Below are 23,560 nucleotides of genomic sequence, written 5' to 3'. Positions count from 1 at the left end.
ATACATTCCTTTTTATATTCTTTTCCATTATGGTTTAATCAAAGGATATTGAATATAGTTCCCTGTGCTATACAGTAGGACCTTGTTGATTTTGCATTCTATATTAGTTTGCATCTGCTAAACTGAGGAACTCTTTAATAAATGCTGGGATAACTGGTCAGCTATTTGGAAAAAAATAAAACTAGAACACTGGAAAAAGTATTTATAACGTATGTCACAGGTAAAAGGATTTATATACCTAAATTTTTCTTTTAAATTGAGGGGGATAAAAATTACCAAAATCCCAACAGGAAAATGAGGAAATGACATGGACAGACTTTTAAAATGATATAAAAACAACCCTTAAATAAGAAAAGATGTTCAGACTTACTCATAATTAAAGAGATGCAAATTAAAACTATACATTTCTCACCTAACACTGCCAAATATTCACAGGTATGACAAGATGTTCTGTGTGTAAGAGTGAGGAAACAGGCACTCTCATCTACTTCTGGTGGGAAGGCAAATGTGTACAACCCGTTGGAGGAGAATCTTGGAATATTGAACAAAACCACATAATTAGCTTTAAGTTTTGATCCAGCACTACCTTTGACCCTGCATCAACCTTTTGATCCAATAACCACATTTCTAGGAATTTTCCCTGAAGATACACTATAATTAAATATTATGAAAATACATACGCACAAGGTAAACGTATGCATTGAAGCACTGTTTGAAATGGAAAAGAGAAAAGAAAAAAAAAAAAGGAAACAACCTACATGCTCATACTTAAGAGTTTCGCCGAACATACTATGGTGTATCAACACACAGTATGCAGCCTTAAGCAAGGATAAGAAAGGTCGCTGTGGGCTGATAGAGAGTAATTTTCAGGGTACATTTTTAGGTGAAAAAAGCAAAGTGCAAAATTGTATATACCAATATACTATCCTTTGTATAAGAAATAAACAGAAATAAAATATATGTGTGCACCTGTTCCTTAGTGCATAAAGAAACCCAGGAAGGATAAACCAGAAACTAATGAAATTGGTTACCCAATGGAAACAGGATGGAAAGAATGGAGGAATGGGAACTGGACAGAAAGGATGACCTTTCTGCGTTGGTTTTACTCTTAGAACTGCAATAAAGCTTTATATACTCAAAAAATAAAATCAACAAGGATTGGGAGACAGAATATCAACAGAAACAAACGAACCTTGGGACTTCCTACGTGGCTCAGTGGTTAAGAATCTGCCTGCCAATGCAGGGGACATGGGTTCAATCCCTGCTCCAGGAAGATTCCCACATGCCGCAGAGCAACTAAGCCTGTGTGCCACAACTACTGAGCCCATGTGCCGCAACTACTGAAGCCTACGCGCCTAGAGCCTGTGCTCAGCAACAAGAGAAGCCACCAAAATAAGAAGCCCGTGCACCACAATGAAGAGTAGCCCCCTCTCGCCACAACTAGAGAAAGCCCATGTGCAGCAACGATGACCCAATGCAGCCAATAAATAAATAAATAAATAATTTTTTAAACAAAAGAAATAAATGAACCTAAATGTATTTCAACTGAGTAACATAATCATACTTAATGGTGAGAAAAAAATTAACTCAAGTGACTCTGGAACTCAGCAGTTAGAATATATAGCCAAAAACGAAAGTTAATTGTAAAGAAATATTCAGTATGGTTAGTATATTTATTTTTCAGTGACATAGGTAAAGCAATTCTAAACCTACTGAATGTGCATTCTAGAGCTGAGCAAGTGAGTAAATACATTGTGGAAAACAGGACCCCCATTGTTTCTCACTGTTAGAGAAGGGAGTTACAAATATGAAAAGGGCTACCTTGGAAAACTAGAATGAAATCTGTAAGACTGGACTAGAATTGAAGCTATCACTGTGAACTTATGATTTTTAATACACAGAAAAAGAGGGATTTTTTTTCATAGAGACAAAATTATACATATGTTACCTAACACTGTTGGCTGAGAGAACCTATAGGAGCAATGACATCACAATAGCACTAAGCACATATACCACCCAGATCTAAATACCATTCTTCACAAAAAGAAACCAAAGCTCCTTACATAACTAATTCCAGGGCTGACTATGGGAAAGTACAAGATGAGCCTGGAAATTTTTTGTTGCCCCAGAACATAAGGAAGTGCTTAAAGAATTATGAGGACAGATCAAAAGGATACAGGAACCAGCTTGAAAGGGCATGCAATGGCCAAACTTTGAATAATCTGACCATCAAAATAAATAATCTTAATAACAGATTATAACGCACTGAAAAAAAATAAGAAACCACAAATCTATAAGTGAGTAAATTGAAATTCTAATGAAAAGAGGACATTTATACAGTTTCAAAGTACCTCTACCCAAAATACTTAATTACAAAGAGAAAAAGAGTAATTTTATAATGAAGAAAGCTCCCAGATACCACCTTCCTCAAGTTATCAAGATGACCACGGTTAGTAACAAGAGAAATCAAAATCATGTACTACCTAATAAGATGCAATGATAAAGAAAACAGCATCACTTCTGTGACATTCCTTTCAAAGATGTATAAACTAAATCTAAGCATAAGGAAACAAACCCAAATTGACAGACATACTACAAAATAACTGATCTGTAATCTTCAAAAGTGCCAAGGTCACAGAAGTCCAGGAAAGTCTGAGAAACTGTTCCAGACTGAAAGAAGCTAAAGAAGTATGACAACTAAAGGCAGCTCATCATTCTGAACTGGATACCTTTGCTACAAAGGACATTCCTGGACCTTTGCTGAAACTCAAGGGACTGAGGACTGGATCGCAGTAATGTATCAAATGTTAATGTATTGATTTGATTCTCATACTATAATTATGCAGAGCATCCTCCTCTGTAAGAAATATACACTAAAACACTAGAACATGACAAAGCATTCAGTCAGCTTTACTTTCACAGAGGTTGAGAAACAAAAAGTTCTTCGTGCTGTACTTACAACTAAGCTCGGGACTGTCTCAAAATCAATAAAAATAAATCTTTCAGTGGCTGGTCTGCAATAACTAATATCCAACACTTCAAACTGTGGGATCATTCCCCTAGGAAAAGAATGTGCTGAAATCTTTTGTGCCTTTTTCACCACCACTGCCAGATGATCTTATAAACATCTCAAACCAGTACTGGCTGAGAACACTATAGGCTCAGTGTCTTCCCCAAGTCATTCACTAGTAGTTGACAATTAGGCGTTCATCCATCCCTCTCTTTGCTGTGAACTCTACCAGATCCCTCTGGGCAATGTTTGTTCTGGCAAAGTTTTTACTTTGAAATTAACTAGGTGACGGTTTCTTCTGGTTACCATTACTCTAATCCTTAATTTTGCATTTCCTGTTGTCTTATAGATGGAGGATTTAACATGTGCCCTTTTACTCCAAATTAAAAAAGGAAGCATGATATAATATAAGAGATTTTACAAGGACTTCAGTAAGCAACTCCTGCTTTTCTAAAGGGAGAATGGGGTAGAAAGAACCTTCCTTTACTAGGGTAAAGAGTTTTCATATGCCATCTATCTACAAAGACTGGCAGCTTGTTCTTTGTAATACCAGGTCATAGCACAGCGCATGGCACAGAGCAGGAAGTTAGTAAAATACACAAAATGTTTGGGTACTTCTACATTTTCTTAAGTATTTTCTGAATAACCTCACCTAAACTGAATGATCTCAATTTTGAATTCTAGTCAGAGCACCCTGGCAATTCAATTAAGAAGGCACAGACTGGCACAGTTGTTAATGTGTTGGAAAATGTTTCTCAAGTTCTTTTTTTCTTGGCCAAGCATATCCAGTATTATTAGATCTTCTTTTAGTAGGCCATGCCTTAGCTGACTCAACATATACTCAAATTGCTCCAAGAGGAGAGTTGCCATTTGTGAAGAGGCCTGTGGATTTAGAGCGTGCTACTGAATCGCACAAATCAGGCTTGTCAAATTTTTTCAAAATAATAATGTTCAATCTCACTTAGGGTCCAATGAGGTGCAAATCCTCTGGAAAACAACCTGACAAGATAAATACAGTCTATCTCCTAGGAATATATCCTAGGTAATTGAAAATGATGGCAAAGATTTATGCAAAAAGATGGAGGTTTGTTTTTAATAATTAAAAGTGAAGAGTTTAAGCACCCAGAAAAATGTCAAATTATGGGATGTTTATGAAATATGGTAATTTCAAATTATGAGAAAATTTTAATGATAGGAAAACATTAACACAATAATCCTAAATAAGTGTACAAAGCACATGAAGTAAAATAAAGCTATATATATAATAAAGTTATGTATATAATTATATATATAATTCTCAACTATGTAAAGCATATGCATAGATTAAAAACTTAAAGAAAATATGCCAAAATATTAAGAATGGCACTCCCTAAATTGAGGATTATTTCTGATTTTTCTTTCCACTTTTATCCCAACATTCTACAATATGCATATAATACTTTTATAATCAGAAAAGATTATTTTTTAAACAAAACAACAATACAACAAGCTATTCTCCAAAGAAAAATCAATTTTTATTCAAGGAACTCCTTCAACTCACTTGAATACTTGGATTCAAAGAACTCAGAGAACTAAGCCCAAAGTAGTTCTGGCTTTGAGAGCAAATACCACTACACCATCTAATCCCAACAAAGCTTAGATTTGTTTATTTATTTAAATATATAAATTTAATAATTTATTTATTAAATTTATTCTGCCTGTTCAGAAACTATTTTAGAAACAGCTGAATTTATCATGCAGTGAACAGTAAGATATGACCCTTTTCTCAGAGAACCTGGGATTCTGATGGGGGAGAAAGACAACAGACAGGAGGAAAAAAACAGACATGGACTGTAATTTCAGGCAGTGCTAAGTGCTATGAAGAAAAAATAAAGTAGGGTAAAGGAACTGAGTGAAAGCAGGAAGCTATTTTAGATTGGGTGGCCAGAGACAGCCTCTAAAGAAGAGATATTTGATCATGTAAGCTACTGGTATAACAACATAAATAGCATTCCTATTGCATAACCGTCCTAGAAAACCCTATTTACAACTTAAAATACCGACAATCATCTCTATGAAAATAGTTTCTACTTTAAGAGGCAGTAAGGTGTACTGGAACCAGAGACTAGGTTTAAATCCTGGCTTTGCCACTTAGTAGGTATGTGCCCTTATGCAAGTCACAAGTTTTCCTTCTCCCTCAATCTCAATTTCCTCATGTATAAAACAGACAAAACAAAACCTAGTTCATAAAATTGTTCAGAGGCTTAAAAAAGATAATATATGGGAAAGGGCTTAGTAATGTGTCTGGCGTAAGTGTTAACTGTGAGTTCCCCACACACTTAAGGTTCTTCCACAACATGAGTATCATGCACTGAATGATTTTTTATGAAGAATCATTACTGAAGCATTTCATTATTGCAAGTAAACACATCATCATATTTTTATCTTCCCATACTAGGGACTCCAAAGTCCAAATCACCTCTCACCTAAATGGTTATTAGATATTGGTGATATAAATGATATTGGCTTGATAAGACTGGTATTATTTTTACTAACGTCACACTCACCTCTTCTTTCTTCAATTGGTCATGGACTGCCTCTGTTCCCATCTGTATCCCTAACTCCAAACTTTGGCCTCTTTTCAGTCACAGTTGTAATGGTTAATGTTATGTGTCAACTTGGCCAGTTGTTTGGTCAAGCATTAGTCTTCAGGTTGCTGTTAAGTTATTTTGTAGATGTGACTAACATTTATAATAAGTAGACTCTGAGTAAAGCATACTCTCCAAAAGCGTACCCTCCAAAACGTACGTGGGCTTCATTTAATATGTTGACTGCCTTAAGAGCAAAGATTCTGCCTCAAGACTGTAACAGAGAAATTTTGCCTGCATTTCTGCTTCTCTGACACACAAATTTCAAATTAGCCAGTTCCCACAATCATGTGAGCCAATTCTCTAAAACATCCATCTAGCCATCTATCTATCTACTACTGGTTCTGTCTCTTTGAAGAACCCCAACTGGTCAACCTTAGAGTTGGTCTCCCTACTTTCTCTCTTCATTCTATCATATATACAGCAGCCACAGATCCTAACAACACACTAATCAGATAAATTACTCCTCTGGTCAAAAGTCTCTACTGACTTCCCATCTCATGCAGAACAAAAGCCCCAATCCTTGGAGTGCTCTATCCCCTACTTTCTCCATAGCACTTCGTACTACCTAAAATACCATGTGTATAACTCATTTTCTTTCTTTGCCCACTAAAACTCAGGTTCCAAGACAGAGTGGCTTTCTGTCTATTTTGTGCACTCTTGTATTCCCAGCAACTACAATAATCCCTGGTACACAGCAGAAGCATCATAAATATTTGTTGCCTGAAGAAAAAGCAAATGAGTAAACAAAGTGTGATTTTTTTAAATGTATTCTTTGTGCATTCCTATGTTTCCAGTTTTCTATATTGGGCATTTATTTCTACTATCATATACTGAGATAATGATACTGAGATAGTACACTGTCATATACTATCATACGCTGAGAATAATGTAAATAGAATAACCTTTTTGGTGGAGGATTGGTCAATGTTTAAAAGCCTTAAGAAAGTTCATATCCTTTGACTCGGAATTTTTCCCATCAATAATACCTAAGAAATAAGTATAGACTAAAATTTAACAACCTTAATGTCCATCAGTAGGAGAATGATCAAATTATTATACATCCAGACAATTAGTTATTAAAAATGCAGACCTATGCTTACTAATGTGAACCATATTGGTAAAAATGGGGTTGTAATTCTGTACACATAGAGCAAAAAGCATACACAGACACACACACACACAGAAATAAAATGTCAAGAAGAAAAAACAAAGAATGGGCACTAAAATGAAGCGAGATTATGGCTGAATGATTAATTTCTTTATACTTCTCTACTGTCCAAAATTTTTGTAATGAAAAAGTGTTACTTTCATAAACAGAATAAAAATAAACCAACAGAAATACATAAAACCAGGATTCTTATAAGAAATATAATAAAAGTCTGTAATATGAAGTATATTGTGTCATTTTTGTTGAAAAAGTAAAAAGGCATTTTCTAAAGTCATCTGAATCCCATTTACCCACTCCCTATCCTCAAATTAGTATACTGTTAAACCTTATTCAACAAGCACACTACCTTACCCCATCATACACTTTGTTTTGGAAACCATAAATTAAAACTGTTAGTAAAACAATGTGTAGTTTTCATTTTCCCATAGCAGAGGTTCTCTTCCATGAGAAATGTATGTGATTTTTTGAGCGCCTAAAAATATGTATATGATCAATGAAATTAATAAAGTGCTATTTCTTGAGTCCTAGTACTATATGCCAGGTGTTGTGCTATAATTAGAACTTTCTCCACAATATGAATTTACTTGCTGCTTTTCTGCTGCTTCAAATTCTGAGATCACCAAGTCACCCTGTTTTCAGAAACCATGACATGGAAATGATTAAACACACACACACACACACACAACAATTTCAATTCACAGTAAAAACGGAGGAAAAATCACTTCTTTAGAAAAATGCTAAAATGAATCTTTCTGTTTGGCACTTTGAACTTTTGAACTTTCAAACCTTATCATCATTATCAAGACACTTTGAAACCAGCATTATATGTATAAAATACAGCATGATATACCATGGACCATGACAAGCCTACAGAGGTTATTAACTGATGATGATACTAGCGAAGTAGAGAAGAACAAAAGCTTCAAAGAGATTTCTGTGAGTGGGCAATCATCGAATACAAGGAAATGAAACATGAGCATATGATCCCAAACCAATGGGGGAAAAGCTAGATCAGTGAATATTATGCAGAAAACAGAGTGGCCATTTAGAAAGAATGTGGATCCCTGATTCATAGCAAATACCAAAGTAAATTATGGAGAAACAGAAGATTTAAATATAAAACATAGAGCCATAAACCACTAGAAGAATGGTAAAGGAAAAGAATAAGTATCACTACAGATTCATGTGCCAATAGGCACATGAAAAGATGCTCAACATTGCTAATTATTAGAGACATGCAAATCAAAACTATAATGAGGTACCACGTCACACCGGTCAGGATAGCCATGATTAAAAAGTCTACAAACAACAAATGCTAAAGAGGGTGTGGAGAAAACAGAAACCTCCTACACTATTGGTGGGAATGTAAGTTAGTGCAGCCACTATGGAGAACTGTACGGGAGGCTCCTCAGAAAACTAAGAGTTACCACATGACCCAGCAAGCCCACTCCTGGGCATATACCCAGACAAAACTACAATTCAAAAAGATACATGCACCCCTATGTTCACAGTGGCACTATTCACAATAGCCAAGACATGGAAGCAACCTAAATGTCCACTGACAGAGGAATGGATAAGGAAGATATGGTACATATATACAATGGAATACTACTCAGCCATAAAGAAGAATGAAATGATGCCATTTGCAGCAACATGGATAGACCTAGAGATTATTATACTAAGTGAAGTAAGTCAGAAAGAGAAAGACAAATACCATGTGATATCACTTATATGTGAAATCTAAAATATGGCACAAATCAATCTATCTACGAAACAGAAACAGACTCACAGACATAGAGAACAGACTTGTGGTTGCCAAGGTGGGGGGATGAGGAAGGGATGGCCTGAGAGTTTGGGGTTGGTAGATGCAAACTATTACATATAGAATGGACAAACAACAAGGTCCTACTATACGGTACAGGGAACTATATTCAATATCCTGGAATAAACCATAATGTAAAAGAATATAAAAAAGAATGGACGTATGTGTATAATTGAGTCACTCTGCTGCACAGCAGAAATTAACACAACATTGTAAATCAACTATACTTCAATAAAAAATAAATTTAAAAAAATAAAAAATAAGTATGACCATATGAAAAGTAAAATTTTCTTTCAAAGTTGCCCTCAAAGCACAAAGCATTATAAACAAAACTGAAAGGCAAATGCCAAGCGGGGGAAAACATCTGCAATGAATGACAGAGTACTATATTCAATATATAAAGAAGGCCTACAACTAAGACTTTATAAAGTCATTTTAGAAAAATGGAGAAAAGATATGAAGAGATAACTCATAAAACAAGAAGGAGAAATGGCCAATTAATAAATATATATTTTAACATTTTCATTCAGAGGAATGGCAAAAAAATACGAAATTAAACTATCCATGCCAGCTCAGGCATATAAAAAGGGCATCTCTCATCCACTGCTTTTAGGAGTATAATCTGACCCAGCCTGTTAAAAGTACAGTTTAGCAATGTAAAGTGCTTTAATGAGCACATTCTTTCACCTAAAGAAATAATCTCAGAAGTATACAAACACTTAGCTACAATGATGTTCTACTCAACATGGGTGTCTCAAACACTGGAAGCAGTCTTGACATAAAAGGGAGGGTTTCTTAAAATCAGTAATATATATATTAAATGGAATATTATGCAGTGATTTAAAATGATGGTAGAAAGTCTTATTCATCGTGTTACTATTTGTCATTTCTCTTAGTTTAATTTTGAATGAATATAGGTTATTTTTCATATTTTAAAAGTAAACCTTACACATTTTTAAATGGTATTCAGAGCTTACAGAAATAAAGTAATTATAAACTGGTCCACCCTCCATGAATACGATTTAGCCTATCAAAATAAATCACTGCCCATTTTGTGACAAATCACTGAGCTATATAGTTAAGATTTCTGTACTTTCTATACATGTATTGTAATTCAAAAAAGAAAAAAAAATGTATCCCTTTCCCTCACTGCCCCAAATCTATGGATCATAAAAGTTGGTGAAATTTCCACTGGTGAAAAAGTTAGACTTTACAAAATCTGGGGATATGTTTGCGATATGATGGTAAGTAAATAAAGGATTAAAGGAAGCTGTATTGTGGTTTTTCTAGAGTCCATTTTCCCTATTAAAAAAAAATAGGGAAGTGTTACATATCATCCTATGAACAACAACAACAAAAATATGCAATGGTAGACAACATTAACTGTTAACATTGTTTGGGGGGTGGAGAGGAGAGATTATTACTTTTCTATATACAGTTTAATAATAAAACACTGATATTCTTTGACCAAGCAATTGTACTTCTAGGAATTTATTCCAAAGACATAATCATGCAAGCCTAAAGATATATGTTCACTGAAATAAGCAAAGTGCCATGATAGAAAAAAAAAATGAAGCCTCAAGCTCCTTTAATAGGGAATGGGAGAGATATATATATATATGTTTTTAAATGACAAAGCCAATTTGATGAAATATTGTTGCATCTATAAAGAACAGGGTTTATATGGTTTTACATGCTGCTATAGAAAGATGGGCAATGTATTTCACTAACTGAAAAAGTTATTAATTGAAAAATAATATGTATAATATGGTTCTATTTGTATTTTTTTAAGCTCCTGTCTAAAGGATAATGGGAAACTCATAAGTGATATTTTGGGAAGTGAGACCTGGGTTCAAAGGAAACTTTACACGTCTTTTAGAACTTTTAGTACCAGCTGTGCTATTTCTTTTTTAATTCTTTGAACATATATATATATACACACACACACATATTTTGCTGACATAAAAGAGTGATTTGTCAAACTCCTTTTTTTCAAAAAAGCTATCTTAGATTTGTTTTAAAATGCCCCAGAAAAAAACACAGTTCAAGAAAGTTGGACTAAGAATAGCGTAATTTTGAAAACTGTTCAAGGTTGAGTTGAATGGGTCTCTTTACTGTTGTGTGTTTGGAAATTTCCATAGAATTTTTCACATAAAGTCTTACTAAGAGTCTTGCTATATAATACAGATAAATCCAGAGCTATTACAGGTAAGTGGGAGAGGCATTAGGCTAAGGCCTCCTTTATCCTTCTAGTGACTCCAAAGTCACACTCCGGGGTTTTATGGGACATTAAAACACCACTCTTATAATCATTTTCATCACCACAATAACAAAGAGAACCTGCACAATTTGATGAATTCCTTCCTGCCCAACAGGCAGGAGGAAGGCAGACCTTAAAACAGCAACAAATGTTTTCTCTGGGCGGTGAGGTTACCAATGGATTTTTTCTTTCAAGAAACTATATGCAGTAAATTTTCTTCTAAAAAGAAAAAAATGTGTTTTTTAATGTTCATAAAATACTACACTCTACCACAGAAAGGTTACTCCAAGCCTTCACATTACTGGCCCTAGAGTGCAACAGAATAATGAACAAGAAATGATAAACCTTCAACATTCATTAGAAAAAGGACAAAGACATTGAGTTGGCACAGCCATGTCTGACCTAAGGAGACAGCCCTGAACAAAACGAGAACACCTGACAGTAGGGGCCATCTCATTTCATATGCCCAGGCTTTTATCTTATTCTTATCCTGCCCTGGACTCTAAGTCTGTAAGACTGGAATTCCCTCTTCTGGATTCTGGAAAGAATCAGGATTCCTTCTAACAAGCTGTCTCCCTTCTCTAAAAAATATTCCCTTACGTTGGTAGCTGTAAGTTCCAAATGTAGTGTTCTCAAACCAGTGTGGCTCACTATACGTATTGAAAAGACAAGAAACAAGAAAGGCCATTGTCAAGAAGCTCTATTAATTACTGCCCAGCACTACCCACAAGGGAGCTAGGTGAGAGGCACTAAAACATGATTCGCATGATCCCTGCTGTCATTCCGAGAAAGCAGTCCAACTCCTTAAAAAAGCTTATCACTAACACACTTCCCAGCTGAGAACTTGCAAATGGCATTCCCAAGAAAACTTGTCAGGTCACTACATGGAACCTCCACACTCCAGGTGCACTAGCTTTCAACTTTTTAATGTAAAAACTAAAGGGGAATTGTTTCAACCCAAAAATGGCAGTTGCCAAATTAAGGTCACTACAGCATGGTGACCAGAACACTGGCTTTGCGGTTAGCCAGACCTAGGTTCATAACCTAGTTTTACCACTTAAATAAATGTGTAACCTTAGGCAAGTCAATTCAATTCCATAACTTCATATACAAAAAAGTGAAGATAGATAACTTTTCAATAAAGGGTTAAATGAGATAACCTAGTACCTAGGGCCCAACACTTAAAAAAATTAATGATACATATATAAATAAGTAATACATATATAGTCACATATATGAGACCTATATGATAATTATGTTATATATAATATACGACACATACATATGTGGTCTGAACTCTTGATTATATAAGGTAACAATCTACTGGCTGAATCTGGATATCTGAACCAACTGAAATATTAATTCAGTTCAGCTTAGTTCAGAGACACCCAGATATTCCAGTTCAACTATTCTAAAAATTACTGAGGGTTAGTCCTAGTTCAAAGTGATTCACATTTTTTAAAAGTATGTATGTATGTGTGTATTTATATGTGTGTGTATATATATTTGGCTAACTTCAGAATTTCAGTACACACACCCACACACACAGACTGCACTTGTGGTTCTGTCTAGGTTTGTGTTCACAGGTCTGCTTGCTACCATGGGTTACTTGAGAGCAGGGAACAAGTCTGCATTGCTCATCTTTACACACCCAGCACCAGCAGAGGACCTGGCACATACAAATTGCTCAGTAAATATTCATGGAATTGAATTTTCAGAAAAGCCATTCAAAACCTCACTAGCTTTAGGATTCAGGAGGGCTCAGCTTGGCAAAGGGAATGCAGTTTCCTCCCCCTACAGATATTTGGCAGGTTTTTCTTTTTTTAATTTCAAATAATGACTAAACAAGCCATACACTGGATATCTTAATAGCAAAGTTTTCATAAACAAAACTAAAATTGAAAACTCTAGAAATAGTAGCATTCCAGTGTAGAGGAAAGAAAACCAATTTTAGAATCATGCAACTCTTGGGTTCAAATGCTAGCTCTACCACTTCACAGATATGTGAAGATTAACTTGAGTCCAATCACACGTCACCTCTGAGACCCAGTTTCTACATCCGAAAAAATGGGAATAATAATACCTACCTCACAGAGCTGTCACAAAGCTAATATACGTGAAACCCCAAGTACAGTTGGTGGTAAATGATTTTTTTTAACAGTTTTATTGAGGTAAATGAGTGATTTTTTATTTTTTAAGTCTTTACTATTCCTTTTCCCCTCTCACAGGTGGCAGAAACTAGAGGGATTATATTATGCCTAAAGGCAACTACAGTACTACCTTTACTCCTGCTTTTCAGAAGGTGCACTAATTCAAGCATATGTCAACAGCCAGGCTAACTGGCTAAAGTTGCCACTGTTCATGGGTCCAGTGTGGTAATTTTAAGGGAGGCCCTTTCATGCAACTCCAGAGCCCCAGCAAAGTCAACCAGGCTCTTCAGGTAGCCTGTTCCTTCTCTTCCAGGGCCTTCTTAAAATGGGCCTCCTGAGAGTTGTGCAATGTGAAGCAAAAGTCATCTTTGTGACAAACCTAAGATGATTAACCTAGGCAATAGGCAGTCTTTGAAAAAGCTCATACCCAAATTAAGTCATTAAATTTTAGCACTTGTTTGGATCCTAAAGGTCGAGAGGAGAAACACTAGTATTAGAATAATATGTAAAACCAATGAGTAGAGAGGAAGTCTTCCAGGTTCATGTATATGTTTCCTTTCCATTCACAAATGGAACAAAATAGAGTAATGATTTGCTAATTCCAATCAACTGAGTACATATTTCACTTCACTGTGTTGCATACTCTACCATAAACTAAAGAAAATAAAAACCTAAGTAAACAAAACTAATACACCTCTGAAGACAATATTTGTTCCATTCGCATTTCAGTGAATGTCATTCAGTACTTCAACTTATTTCAAGGTCCAATCAAGGCAAAGTTTACATTTTTTCTCTTACATGATTTTCACTGGGAGAGATGAGTCAAACAAGAACTTTTAACACATTTGGGTTTCCATTTTCAACAAGGCAGGAACCCATATTTCCTCCCACTCACCCCACCTCCAGAGAATTCACAATACTGTTACTAAAATATATTGACTAATGCCTTCCATTGGTCAATTACTTTTAACTGAATGCAATAAAAATAATCTGCACTTCCAGGCCTCATTAACAACTACAATTCTTCACCTGCTTAAATTTCTGGGGGAAAAAAAACCCAGATCAGTCCACTAAAAAGCATCTGTAACATTCAAGTAAGCATTTTCAGAAAAAGAGAGACAAAGATGTACACTATTACTATAATGCAAATATCCATTATTTAGTACCAAGGAGAGCACATGCAATAATGTCTGCTATTTCAAGAACATTTTTGTTAAAGTTACATCACATGCAGGGAAGCTGCTTTTCCAAGGATAAATATACGTTACACTGGAGCATCACTGAAACACCCAATCCCTGGACCCTAAGAGTTGTAACCCAACTTTTTATATAGACTCTAAAACAACTGTATCTTACATTGAATTCACTCTCTAGTTAACGGTGTCAGTGAGGTTCCAGTACAGTTTTCTAAAGAAAGCAATTGGAATCAATAACCACACCAGTGCTGCTCAGAATGTTTGCTCATAAGTAAATAAAAAGCACAATCCCAATATGAAGGAAACTTTCTCCTTCCTGGCCCCCCAGCTCCATTTAAAGACTGTAAACATGAATAGAAAGATAACCTTGAGAACAGTAAAGTCAGCCATACCATCAATAATATCCCTCTAATTCATTTCCTGATTCTACAGTGTTTTCCTAAAACAGGGCAGTCTCAACAGGATGCCAAGAATTCAATATTGCTTTTAAAAGATACATCAAACTCTCTGGAATATACAGTGATGAAAACTGCATACTGCCACTGAAACCATACTAAATTAAATACATGCTTTCTCTAAACAGACCTTCCCCAATAAAGTCACAATGTTTTCTGCCTTGGCTCTCTTAGAATCCATCCCAACAAGTGAGGTCAGTCCAGCTGCACTCCTGCTAATAGTTTTTTCTGGAGCAACCCCTCCCACATCCCAAAAGAGTTTTACTTTTATCTGTGGAATTCTCTGCCAGCCTCGGCCTGGAAAACTGGGTGGACCCTAAGGACAGGTGTCAGATCTGGCCTTTGGGAGGTGGCCCAACTGATAGGTATTGCCAGCATAAAGCTGTGATCTTTATAAACTTCAATTTGAGGCTTTATACCATTAGTGATTCCATCTCCACTCCTTTATGGAAGGAGGGAGAGAAAGCAAGCCAAAAGGATGAGTTTCAAAATAGAAAAATCACCACTTTAATTATATAACCCTCCCAACTCAACAAAGAACTGTTAAAAGTAGCCAAATGGAAAATATCAAGGTTGTTTGGGTACATGCACAACTATTAAACATGAGAATCACAGCTTCAAGGTGGGGGTTGGGGGGATAAAAAGCATGAGCAGAAAAAGAGGAGCAGAACAGGGCCCAGCCAAAGACCCATCTGCTCAGAAGGGCCCCTCTTGGTATGAACTCCTCCATGTGGGGCACCCAGGCTGGAGGAAAGCAGAGGGTTACACAGAACATTTAGCAGACTTAACATTGGATTAAACACACTACTGCAAGTTTCAACAAATGTTCATGGTATACGTAAAAAACACATTTACAACAAGAAAGAAGAGAGGCACCTGGAGACATCTGACACTGGGCATGCTCTGCAGGCAACTCAGTGCGCACATGCTCTCTACCAGGTTGGCGCAGCCTAGCCACAAAGACCTTGGCACAGAACACTGCAGGATGACAAAAAGGAAGGAAGAGAAGAAGCAGTTAGAGGCCGCAACAAATCACTCCTTCACACAGGCAACTTGAATGTTAGTTGGGCAGGAGGTGCACCCTTGGCAGCTTGGAGGTCAGGGGCGGTGGTCCAACAAAACTTACTGAAACCTTGGGAGAGGGCCACTTTCTGTCCTACGGAAAGGAGGTTTCTGCTGCCAACCACTAACTCCTCAGCATACAGTGAATCCAGAATCAAGAGGGAGAGAGAGAATGTTTAAATGAAAACCCACTAAAGGGAACTGTAAAATTTGAGTGCAAAACAAGATTACTGGTGAGATTTGTGACTAACTTCACAGAAGTAATGGGTTTGGGGGCTATGTCATATAATTATTATTGCCATCATTATGTCACCTACTATGTGCCAGGCACTTTAAATGTGTTCTCTAATTCCCACACCACAGTGTTAGGAAACTGAGGCTCAGAGCTAAGTCATTTGCACAAGGACAAGCAGCAAAGGAGGGGAGAGTCAGAATTTCAAACCTTGGTTGCTGCTATTAAAACCCACATTTATTCCACAAGACTATGATGCCTCTATTATAAAAACTTCGATCACCTGAAATTTTATCATCTGGGTACAGTTTTGCATTTCCCTAAATAAAATCACAGGAGACCTAGAGACATAAGGCAAAAAGAACAAGAAAGATAAGCAATAGAGTGATAGATACAGGAAATAAAAGAGCTGATAAAAACACGTCTGACTTTGACTGTCACCCACACCTCTGCCTTCTCAAAGAGAAAAACTTTGGAATGATCATGATCTTCATTTTGGACTTTGCTTACAAAGTTCATTTGACACAAGTAAGAATTAAAAGCTTATTTCATTTATCCATTCCCATTCCTCTTTCAAGAGCCTGCTGGTTTTAAGGGAATTAAGAAAAAAAGTAAAACATAAACATGCATTGTGGCTAGTATTTTAAAACCATTAGGTTATTTATGGTATTCAGTAAGTACTTTTTCAAACCTAAAGTCAATTAATTTACTCTGGCAAAATGAATAATCACAAAAAAAAAAAAGCACACACAAAAAAACCCTGAAGGTGGGTGTTTGGGTTCAACCAAAATATTCCAGAAGTCTCAGACCCAACCTCAGAAACTTGTTTATTCTAGCTATAATTAGGATGGTTAAATATACTCACTTTCCCGGGACAGTCCAGGTTTACACTGGTCCCTGCATAACTTTCACTCTCAAAAGTGTTCTGCTTTGGTAGATAAATTCTGTGCTTACCCCAACTATAATATAAACAAAGTCCACTATGCTTGAAATCAGATACACCTGGGTTCCTTCCTAGCCAGCACCTGTATTTTCTAGTTACATCTCACCTATAATGTAACTAAAGTTATTGAGATTATTTAGAAATGGCATTTAAAGAATACAAAACCAGAGGACTCAAATGGAATAAAAAACTGAGCAGATTATTGGTAACGATGAAAATGCCATACATTTCCAATAGCGTGCTTTCATTTCAAAGCCTCCCATAGCCAATACAGTAGAAGCATATCACTGACACTCCAGGCATACATATTTTCTCACCCCCAACACTTTCATAGAGTGCCATAAAAGATGCTGAATAAACATCTGTATAATACAATGAAAATAGCTCCCATTTATCAAGCTCTTGTTATATGCTAGGCAGCTGACATAGTAAACCATCACAAAAACCCTTGTTAAGACAAGTATTATTCCATTTTACAGATGAGGAAACCAAAGATCAGGAAAGGAGAGCCTGATCTGTTGAAACACCAACATGTCCAAGGTGCAAGAAAACAAGGGCTGAGTTAGGACTAGAAGTTAATCCTGTCTGACTCTAAGCAAACGTTTTTTTTTGCACCACAACAAACTCTATCCATAGATACCTAGCAAAACGTTTAGGGCAGAGAAAAGGCCCAAACACATGACATGTATATGTAGATTACACAGATTATTTAAATAAACTTACAACATTCTCATAGTTCAATTTAAGTTTCTTTTTTGAAATCTCTGTAGTTATCCACATCACAGAATCACTCCAATATGAGAGTAGAGTTTAAGGATTACACTTGTATTCAGCAACTAACATCAAATTAATATCAAAGCTCATCTACAAATCAATTTTCATTAATTCAGTAAAAACAGTCACATTCCCTCTGCAAGGTTTAATATGCATTTGCCTCAAAGGGTAAAAAAACCCATGAAGGCATAAGGTACCGTACCCTGATTAGATTCTGCTAATAACTTGAGATCCAAAACTGAAAAAAAAAAAAAAAAAAAGACCAATTTTCACATTCAATAAATCAAAGAATCATACACTGTGAAAACTGGAAGACCAGTTAGTTCAAACTTCCACCCCTGATTTCAGAAGTGAAGAAACTAAAGCCCAAAGAAGAAAAGTAATGATTTTCCCAAGGGTTCCTAATCATCTAATAATCTAATTAAAACTTATAAAAATATGGAAAACATAAAGAAAAACTTCTGAGAACATAATTTCAAAATATTAGTTTATTACAAGTATTTTTTAAAACTTGATATTGAACCTGTATATTCAGAAAAAGATTTTTAAAGGGACACTTTGAGGGTCCCATTTCCGAGAACTTATCTTTATAATGTCCATGGGAAGATACTCTGGGGTAAAGAGAGTGATGCCAGTATTTATAGCAAGTATTAAAACTGCCCTACTTTCACACTCAATTACCTTGAAGCTAAATGACCAACCACAGCACTGAAAAATACTCTTTACTCAACAGAAAATGCCACTCTAGGAAATCCATCTATATTTTAAAAAAGAAGTCTATACCTGCTAGTCTAAATAAGGCTCCTCTTAGGTCTAATGGTCCAAGAGGACACTGATCTAATTTGAAAATAATGGCTAAACATAAAAGTTCCATATTTATCAACCTTCGAGGATTAAAATGCAGCTCCGACCACAAGCCATAACTGGTTCTTGAAGCTGCTAATTTTAAATTTCGGGATCCGGTTGAAAATCCATGTTGACTATTGTGGAATAACTATTATCCATCATTCTTTAACTGAATAATGTAAAGATTTCTTCATATGAGCTATATTCACAATGCAGACTATTCTCTCTTTCTTTCTTTTTTAAAGCTAACAGTGGTCTGTCTTCAAACTTCTAGAACACTATCTCATTGTTAAAATATGTCTGAAGAACTTACCCTGATGCTATGGGTATTTACCAATTTTAACAAACACTTACTGACCTACTTATTAAGCTAACAACAATACAAACTAAGCCTCTTTCCTCTTGAGATTTCAGCCTGGAGCTCAAGAGAAACTCAGGGGGATGCTTAAGAGAGGCCTTTCAGGGTAGAAAACCCCTAAGAAACGTTTGTTTTAATTTCACATTTAGCTACTTGTAATGACCAATATTCTAATTTAGGGCTGTTCACAGGGAACAGGAAAATGATTCACATGGGGTACTAACATTGACAGCAAATACCCAAATAGATTGATTATATTTGTATGTTCTATAGTCAAAGAAAGTAACATTAATTAAGGAAACATAGTGTTTATTAATTTTGTCATACCCACTGTAGATTCAAAAACCAAAATCAGGGCCACCATGCTGAGAAACACTACAAGTCAGTAAAGACAAAAAGAATAATAGCTTTTGGCATTTTTCAAAAGCAAAAAGTTATTAAAAGAGGTAGGAGAGAAATGTCCTAGGCTCTCTTCCTATTGCCATAGGAACCACAAATCAAAAGGGAAAAGTGGTTGCAGGCACCTTGCCTATGATTGGCTGGCTTTAAGAAGAACTCACAAAAGCTAACTTTGGTCTGTGTCTAGATGGAATTGTTTTGAATATCTTGCCCTGATTCCTTCTCAAAGAGGCAATTCTTTTAAAAGCTACTCAAAGAGGTATTTTATGTTAATCATTTCTCTAATGTCACGCTGATTTAGAAATATGCCCTATTACAGGTTTTCTATAAATCCCCCCATTTTTTTTCTTTCCACAGAACCATTAGCAGCCTCTTCTCCTATCATCACTCTTGAGATAACCAAGTTGAGGGGCTTAAAAACTATTCCATTCAACAAAAAGCTTATCTGAACTTGTATCTGTAGACAGAAAAGCAATTAAGCTCCTCCAGGAGCTCACAGGAGGGAATTTTGAGAATGTGCCATGTAGATACACACACACACACACACACACACACACACACACACACAGTCTTAACACACCCAAAGGAGGAAGATGCCTGAACTAAACCATAAAGGATGAGTAGGAGGCAGCCAAGGGAAAAAGACAGAGAGAGAGACAGAGAGACATTCCAGGCAGAATCAATAGCAAAAGCAAAGCCAAAGAGCTAAGAAATGGCAGTCCTATTCAAGTATCTGCAATTAATTTAGCGTGATAAAGTATTTAAGTGTGAGATGAGGAAAGCTTGGGGGGGGGGGGGGCAAATGACAAGAGGTTTCCCCTATACCATTCTACCAAACTTGAGACTTCATCCTGTAGGACAACAGCTCATAGACTGCGTGCTACAGCACACCAGTAAACAGCCAATCCTTCCCAGGTTTGTGGTCCAATTTTTATCAATGTGTACAAGATTTTGTTTCCCTGCAACTCAGTATACATACTGCTTCAACAATATGTGTCAGATGAATAGAAGGAGGTTATGCAACACACTGGCAAGGGTTGGGGTGAGGTTCTTAGACTAAGCGGTAGGAGATAAAGCATAATATGAAGGCAAGGCCAAGCCAATTCATTCAAGCATCAAAGAAAGATGCTGTTTTCTAGAACATGTGGGGAACATTTGCCACATGCAGGAATAGCAAAAAAAGAAGTCTGCTCAGTAGTAACACAAGAATAAAAAAAAAGGAAGTAAATTGTACAAAAAACCATATATGTTTTTATAAATATCATGAAATAAGAGTGTTTAGAATCATTTAATTCCTTCAAATGAGACATCAGAAACCTTAACATTCAAACCACTGCTAGAGACAATGATGAGAAACTATTAAACTTTTAAGTGGAGGAATGACCTTTGGCAGCTGGGGTGAAGCATTCCGAAGAGAAGTGAGAAAGATAAGTCTATTCGACAGCCTGCAGACAGGTTCTCATTTTTATTTTACAACTAATGCAAATTTCTTTCCGCTGGGCTACAAAGAGTAGACACAAGGGCCAACAGGTACCTTTGGAAGTACCTGTCTGAAGTCAATTTTTTTCCAATAAAACTCTCACCATAATAGAGAGAATGCCATGATAATTAAATGTGAGCTACCAAGTACAGAAGTGAGAGAAAAGATCTATTTCACAGTAATCACTTGGTGATAACACACTCTCCACTGGGAATCTCTACCCAGGAGTGGGGATTTGGTCCGGAAGAACGATACTGTAGGTGGGCTCAGGAAGATTATTTAACTCCAGTTCTCTAAACCTAGATGTGAAAGCTATAGAGTATCCGTTCAGTTTCTGCTGGAGGCTTTCTTCATCTCAAAGCAAATAAAGCAAGAATTAAAGTTAATCCAAATTAGGAACTATCCTATTGTGTCTAATTCTCAGATTGTTGCTTTTCAAGAAGTTGCAGTAGTTGTAACGAAAATAGGGCCACAAAGCTTTTAAAAGGGTCTTCTAATATTCACAATGTAGGTTTCTGCTCTTATAATGTTTGATGGCAACCTACAAGAAATAGCAAACTCTCACCAAATAATTGTATTGTTTTTAAAACTAAGAACCATAATAATCAGGTTGTAGAATAAAATTTAATTCATAGTTTAAAGCTATTTTCCAAAGCCTTTTAAAGAACTGAACAATGGTCCATGCCTCAACGTGTTAAAGTCTCTTCCTTATAATGGTATTTTATAACAAAATTTGACAGTAACCATGTGACATGTAACCAAGAACGTTAATGCTTTAATTCTTAGCAACTGTACTGTAGGATGACTTACATATTTATAGATAATGCACCACAGGGTATTCTCAGGCTGGGATATTTGTTAAAGGAAGAAAAGGGCATGGGGAGAAGGAGGCAGTGGAATGAGAAAAGAAAAAAGGGTAAGAATGAGGAAAACTGAAATTTACTTCTGTCAAGTTTTAGAGATTCAAATCCAACCAAACTGTAGTGGAATCAGGATTCAAAGCCAGAGCCCAAGCTTTCCTTAAATCTTACTAATAAAAAAACAAAAAACTTTTAATGTCCAAACAATTATCTCATCTTGTATGATTATCTAAAACAAGATGCCAGAACCCAAAACTAAAATGGATCTTCACAGTTTTCTTTGGTAAAGGGATGAAGGGTAATTTTTCTTTTATAATTTCTATTCATCCATATTTTCTAATTTTTCTCCAATGAACATCTAGTACTTATAATAATATTTTAATACTACATTGTATAATTTTAAGTGATGCTTTAGTATTGTTTAATTATATAACTGATTTTATAAGTTACAAATAGTGACCTGACAATTTAAATAAAAACAAATTCTTTCCCAAGAATTAACTGTCTATCTCAAATACCCATGGTTTAAAATGTGTTAAAATGCTGAGTGCTAGAAAAATATTTTACCTAGTGACCTTCAGAAACGGCAGTGAGCATCAAAATAACAGCTTATTCCTGAGTAATTTCAAAGGAAAAAAATCATCCTTGTCCACTCCACAACTACCACTCATGATTCAAAACTGTCACCAGGATTTTTCAGTGCTCTTACAGAAGCTGGAGAGAGGAAGGATTAGATGTATGAGGGGGGAAGCAGAATCTCTATTCTAAGCAGCATGACAGAGAACAGGATGTAACAAAATAATCTATTTCCGGCATAGCCACATGGGTCTTTAGTTGTACTAGGACCTGTCTGAGGTTCAGTTGCCAAGAAGGAACAGATTCCCCTAGTAAGCTCCAGGTCAGATCACTTTGAACCCCATCCCAATGGGGTTCATCCAAGATCCACAAACCTTGAGACAGGTCAGAATTAAACAACAGTTAAATTAAGCACATCTGAGCTTTTAGGCTGTTAGCATCTTTGGTCCAATGAGGAACATTTTTCAGGACTAGGGGAGACCACTAAACTACAAATTTAATATCATTTTCAATAAAAAATGTTAAATGTAAACGAAATTTCCAAAAATGGATATTTGGGAAGGAGATGCAAATTTGTATTTTCCGAGTACCTACTACGTGCCAGACACTGTATGGCTAGTGTGATCTCCTTAACTGTCACACCACCTCTGGACAGACAGGTATCTTAGTTTTAAAGAGAAAGAAACTAAGGATCAGAGACATCAAATCACTTGCTACAGGTGAAAAGTAGCAGACTTGCAATTCTATCTGACTTCAAAATCCCTGCTTTCTTCCCTGAATTTTAATGTCACTTTCTTTGTTGGACATTAAACTCCCTAAAGCAGCAATTCTCCTCTGATTTACTTTCAAATTTTATCTGCTTGTCACTTATCCATACTGCTGATGGGAGTGTAACGGGTACAACCTCTCGTGCAATTTATCAATACACACTCCAGACCTGGAAAACATGCACATCACTGATTCAGCAATTTCATATGCAGGGAATTATACTACAGGAAAAAATAAAGATATGTCTAAAAATATAGCTAAGAAGATGTGCAGTGCATCAATGTCATAACAGCAAAGGAAAAAATGCCCAACACTAGACTGGTTAAATAAATTACAGATCATCCAGAAGACAGAATATTATGTTTCCACCAAATAAAAAGTCATTTTTATAGGAGTATATTTATTGACCTAGAAGTAAGTTAAATATGTAAAGTTTTATATATAAAAGAAAGTTAAAATACAATGAAAAAGTTCAAGAAACCTTAAGTGAATAAAGACTACAAAATCAGGACTTACATTATATTATGATCTCATTTTATTTAATAAAACATAATAAAAAAGCTATATAGAA

At 35.9% G+C, this 23,560-nt stretch overlaps 1 protein-coding gene across 6 annotated transcripts in view; it reads right to left on the bottom strand.

The window, feature by feature from the left end:
* Positions 1 to 23,560, bottom strand: part of FBXW11 (F-box and WD repeat domain containing 11) — a 122,693-nt gene that overhangs the window by 69,035 nt on the left and 30,098 nt on the right. For 3 of the 6 annotated variants that reach the window (XM_057729164.1, XM_057729169.1, XM_057729174.1), the window contains one exon: positions 15,568 to 15,669. The exons of the other annotated variants lie outside the window; for them this stretch is intronic. In XM_057729164.1, coding sequence (XP_057585147.1) covers positions 15,568 to 15,669 — 102 coding nt within the window. The remainder of the gene's footprint in view (positions 1 to 15,567; positions 15,670 to 23,560) is intronic. 6 annotated transcript variants of the gene reach the window in all.

Source organism: Hippopotamus amphibius, chromosome 1 (assembly GCF_030028045.1).
Source record: "Hippopotamus amphibius kiboko isolate mHipAmp2 chromosome 1, mHipAmp2.hap2, whole genome shotgun sequence".
NCBI lineage: Eukaryota > Metazoa > Chordata > Mammalia > Artiodactyla > Hippopotamidae > Hippopotamus > Hippopotamus amphibius.
The sequence above is the reverse complement of the archived record's forward strand: the minus strand, read 5'-3'. Positions and strand labels throughout refer to the sequence as shown.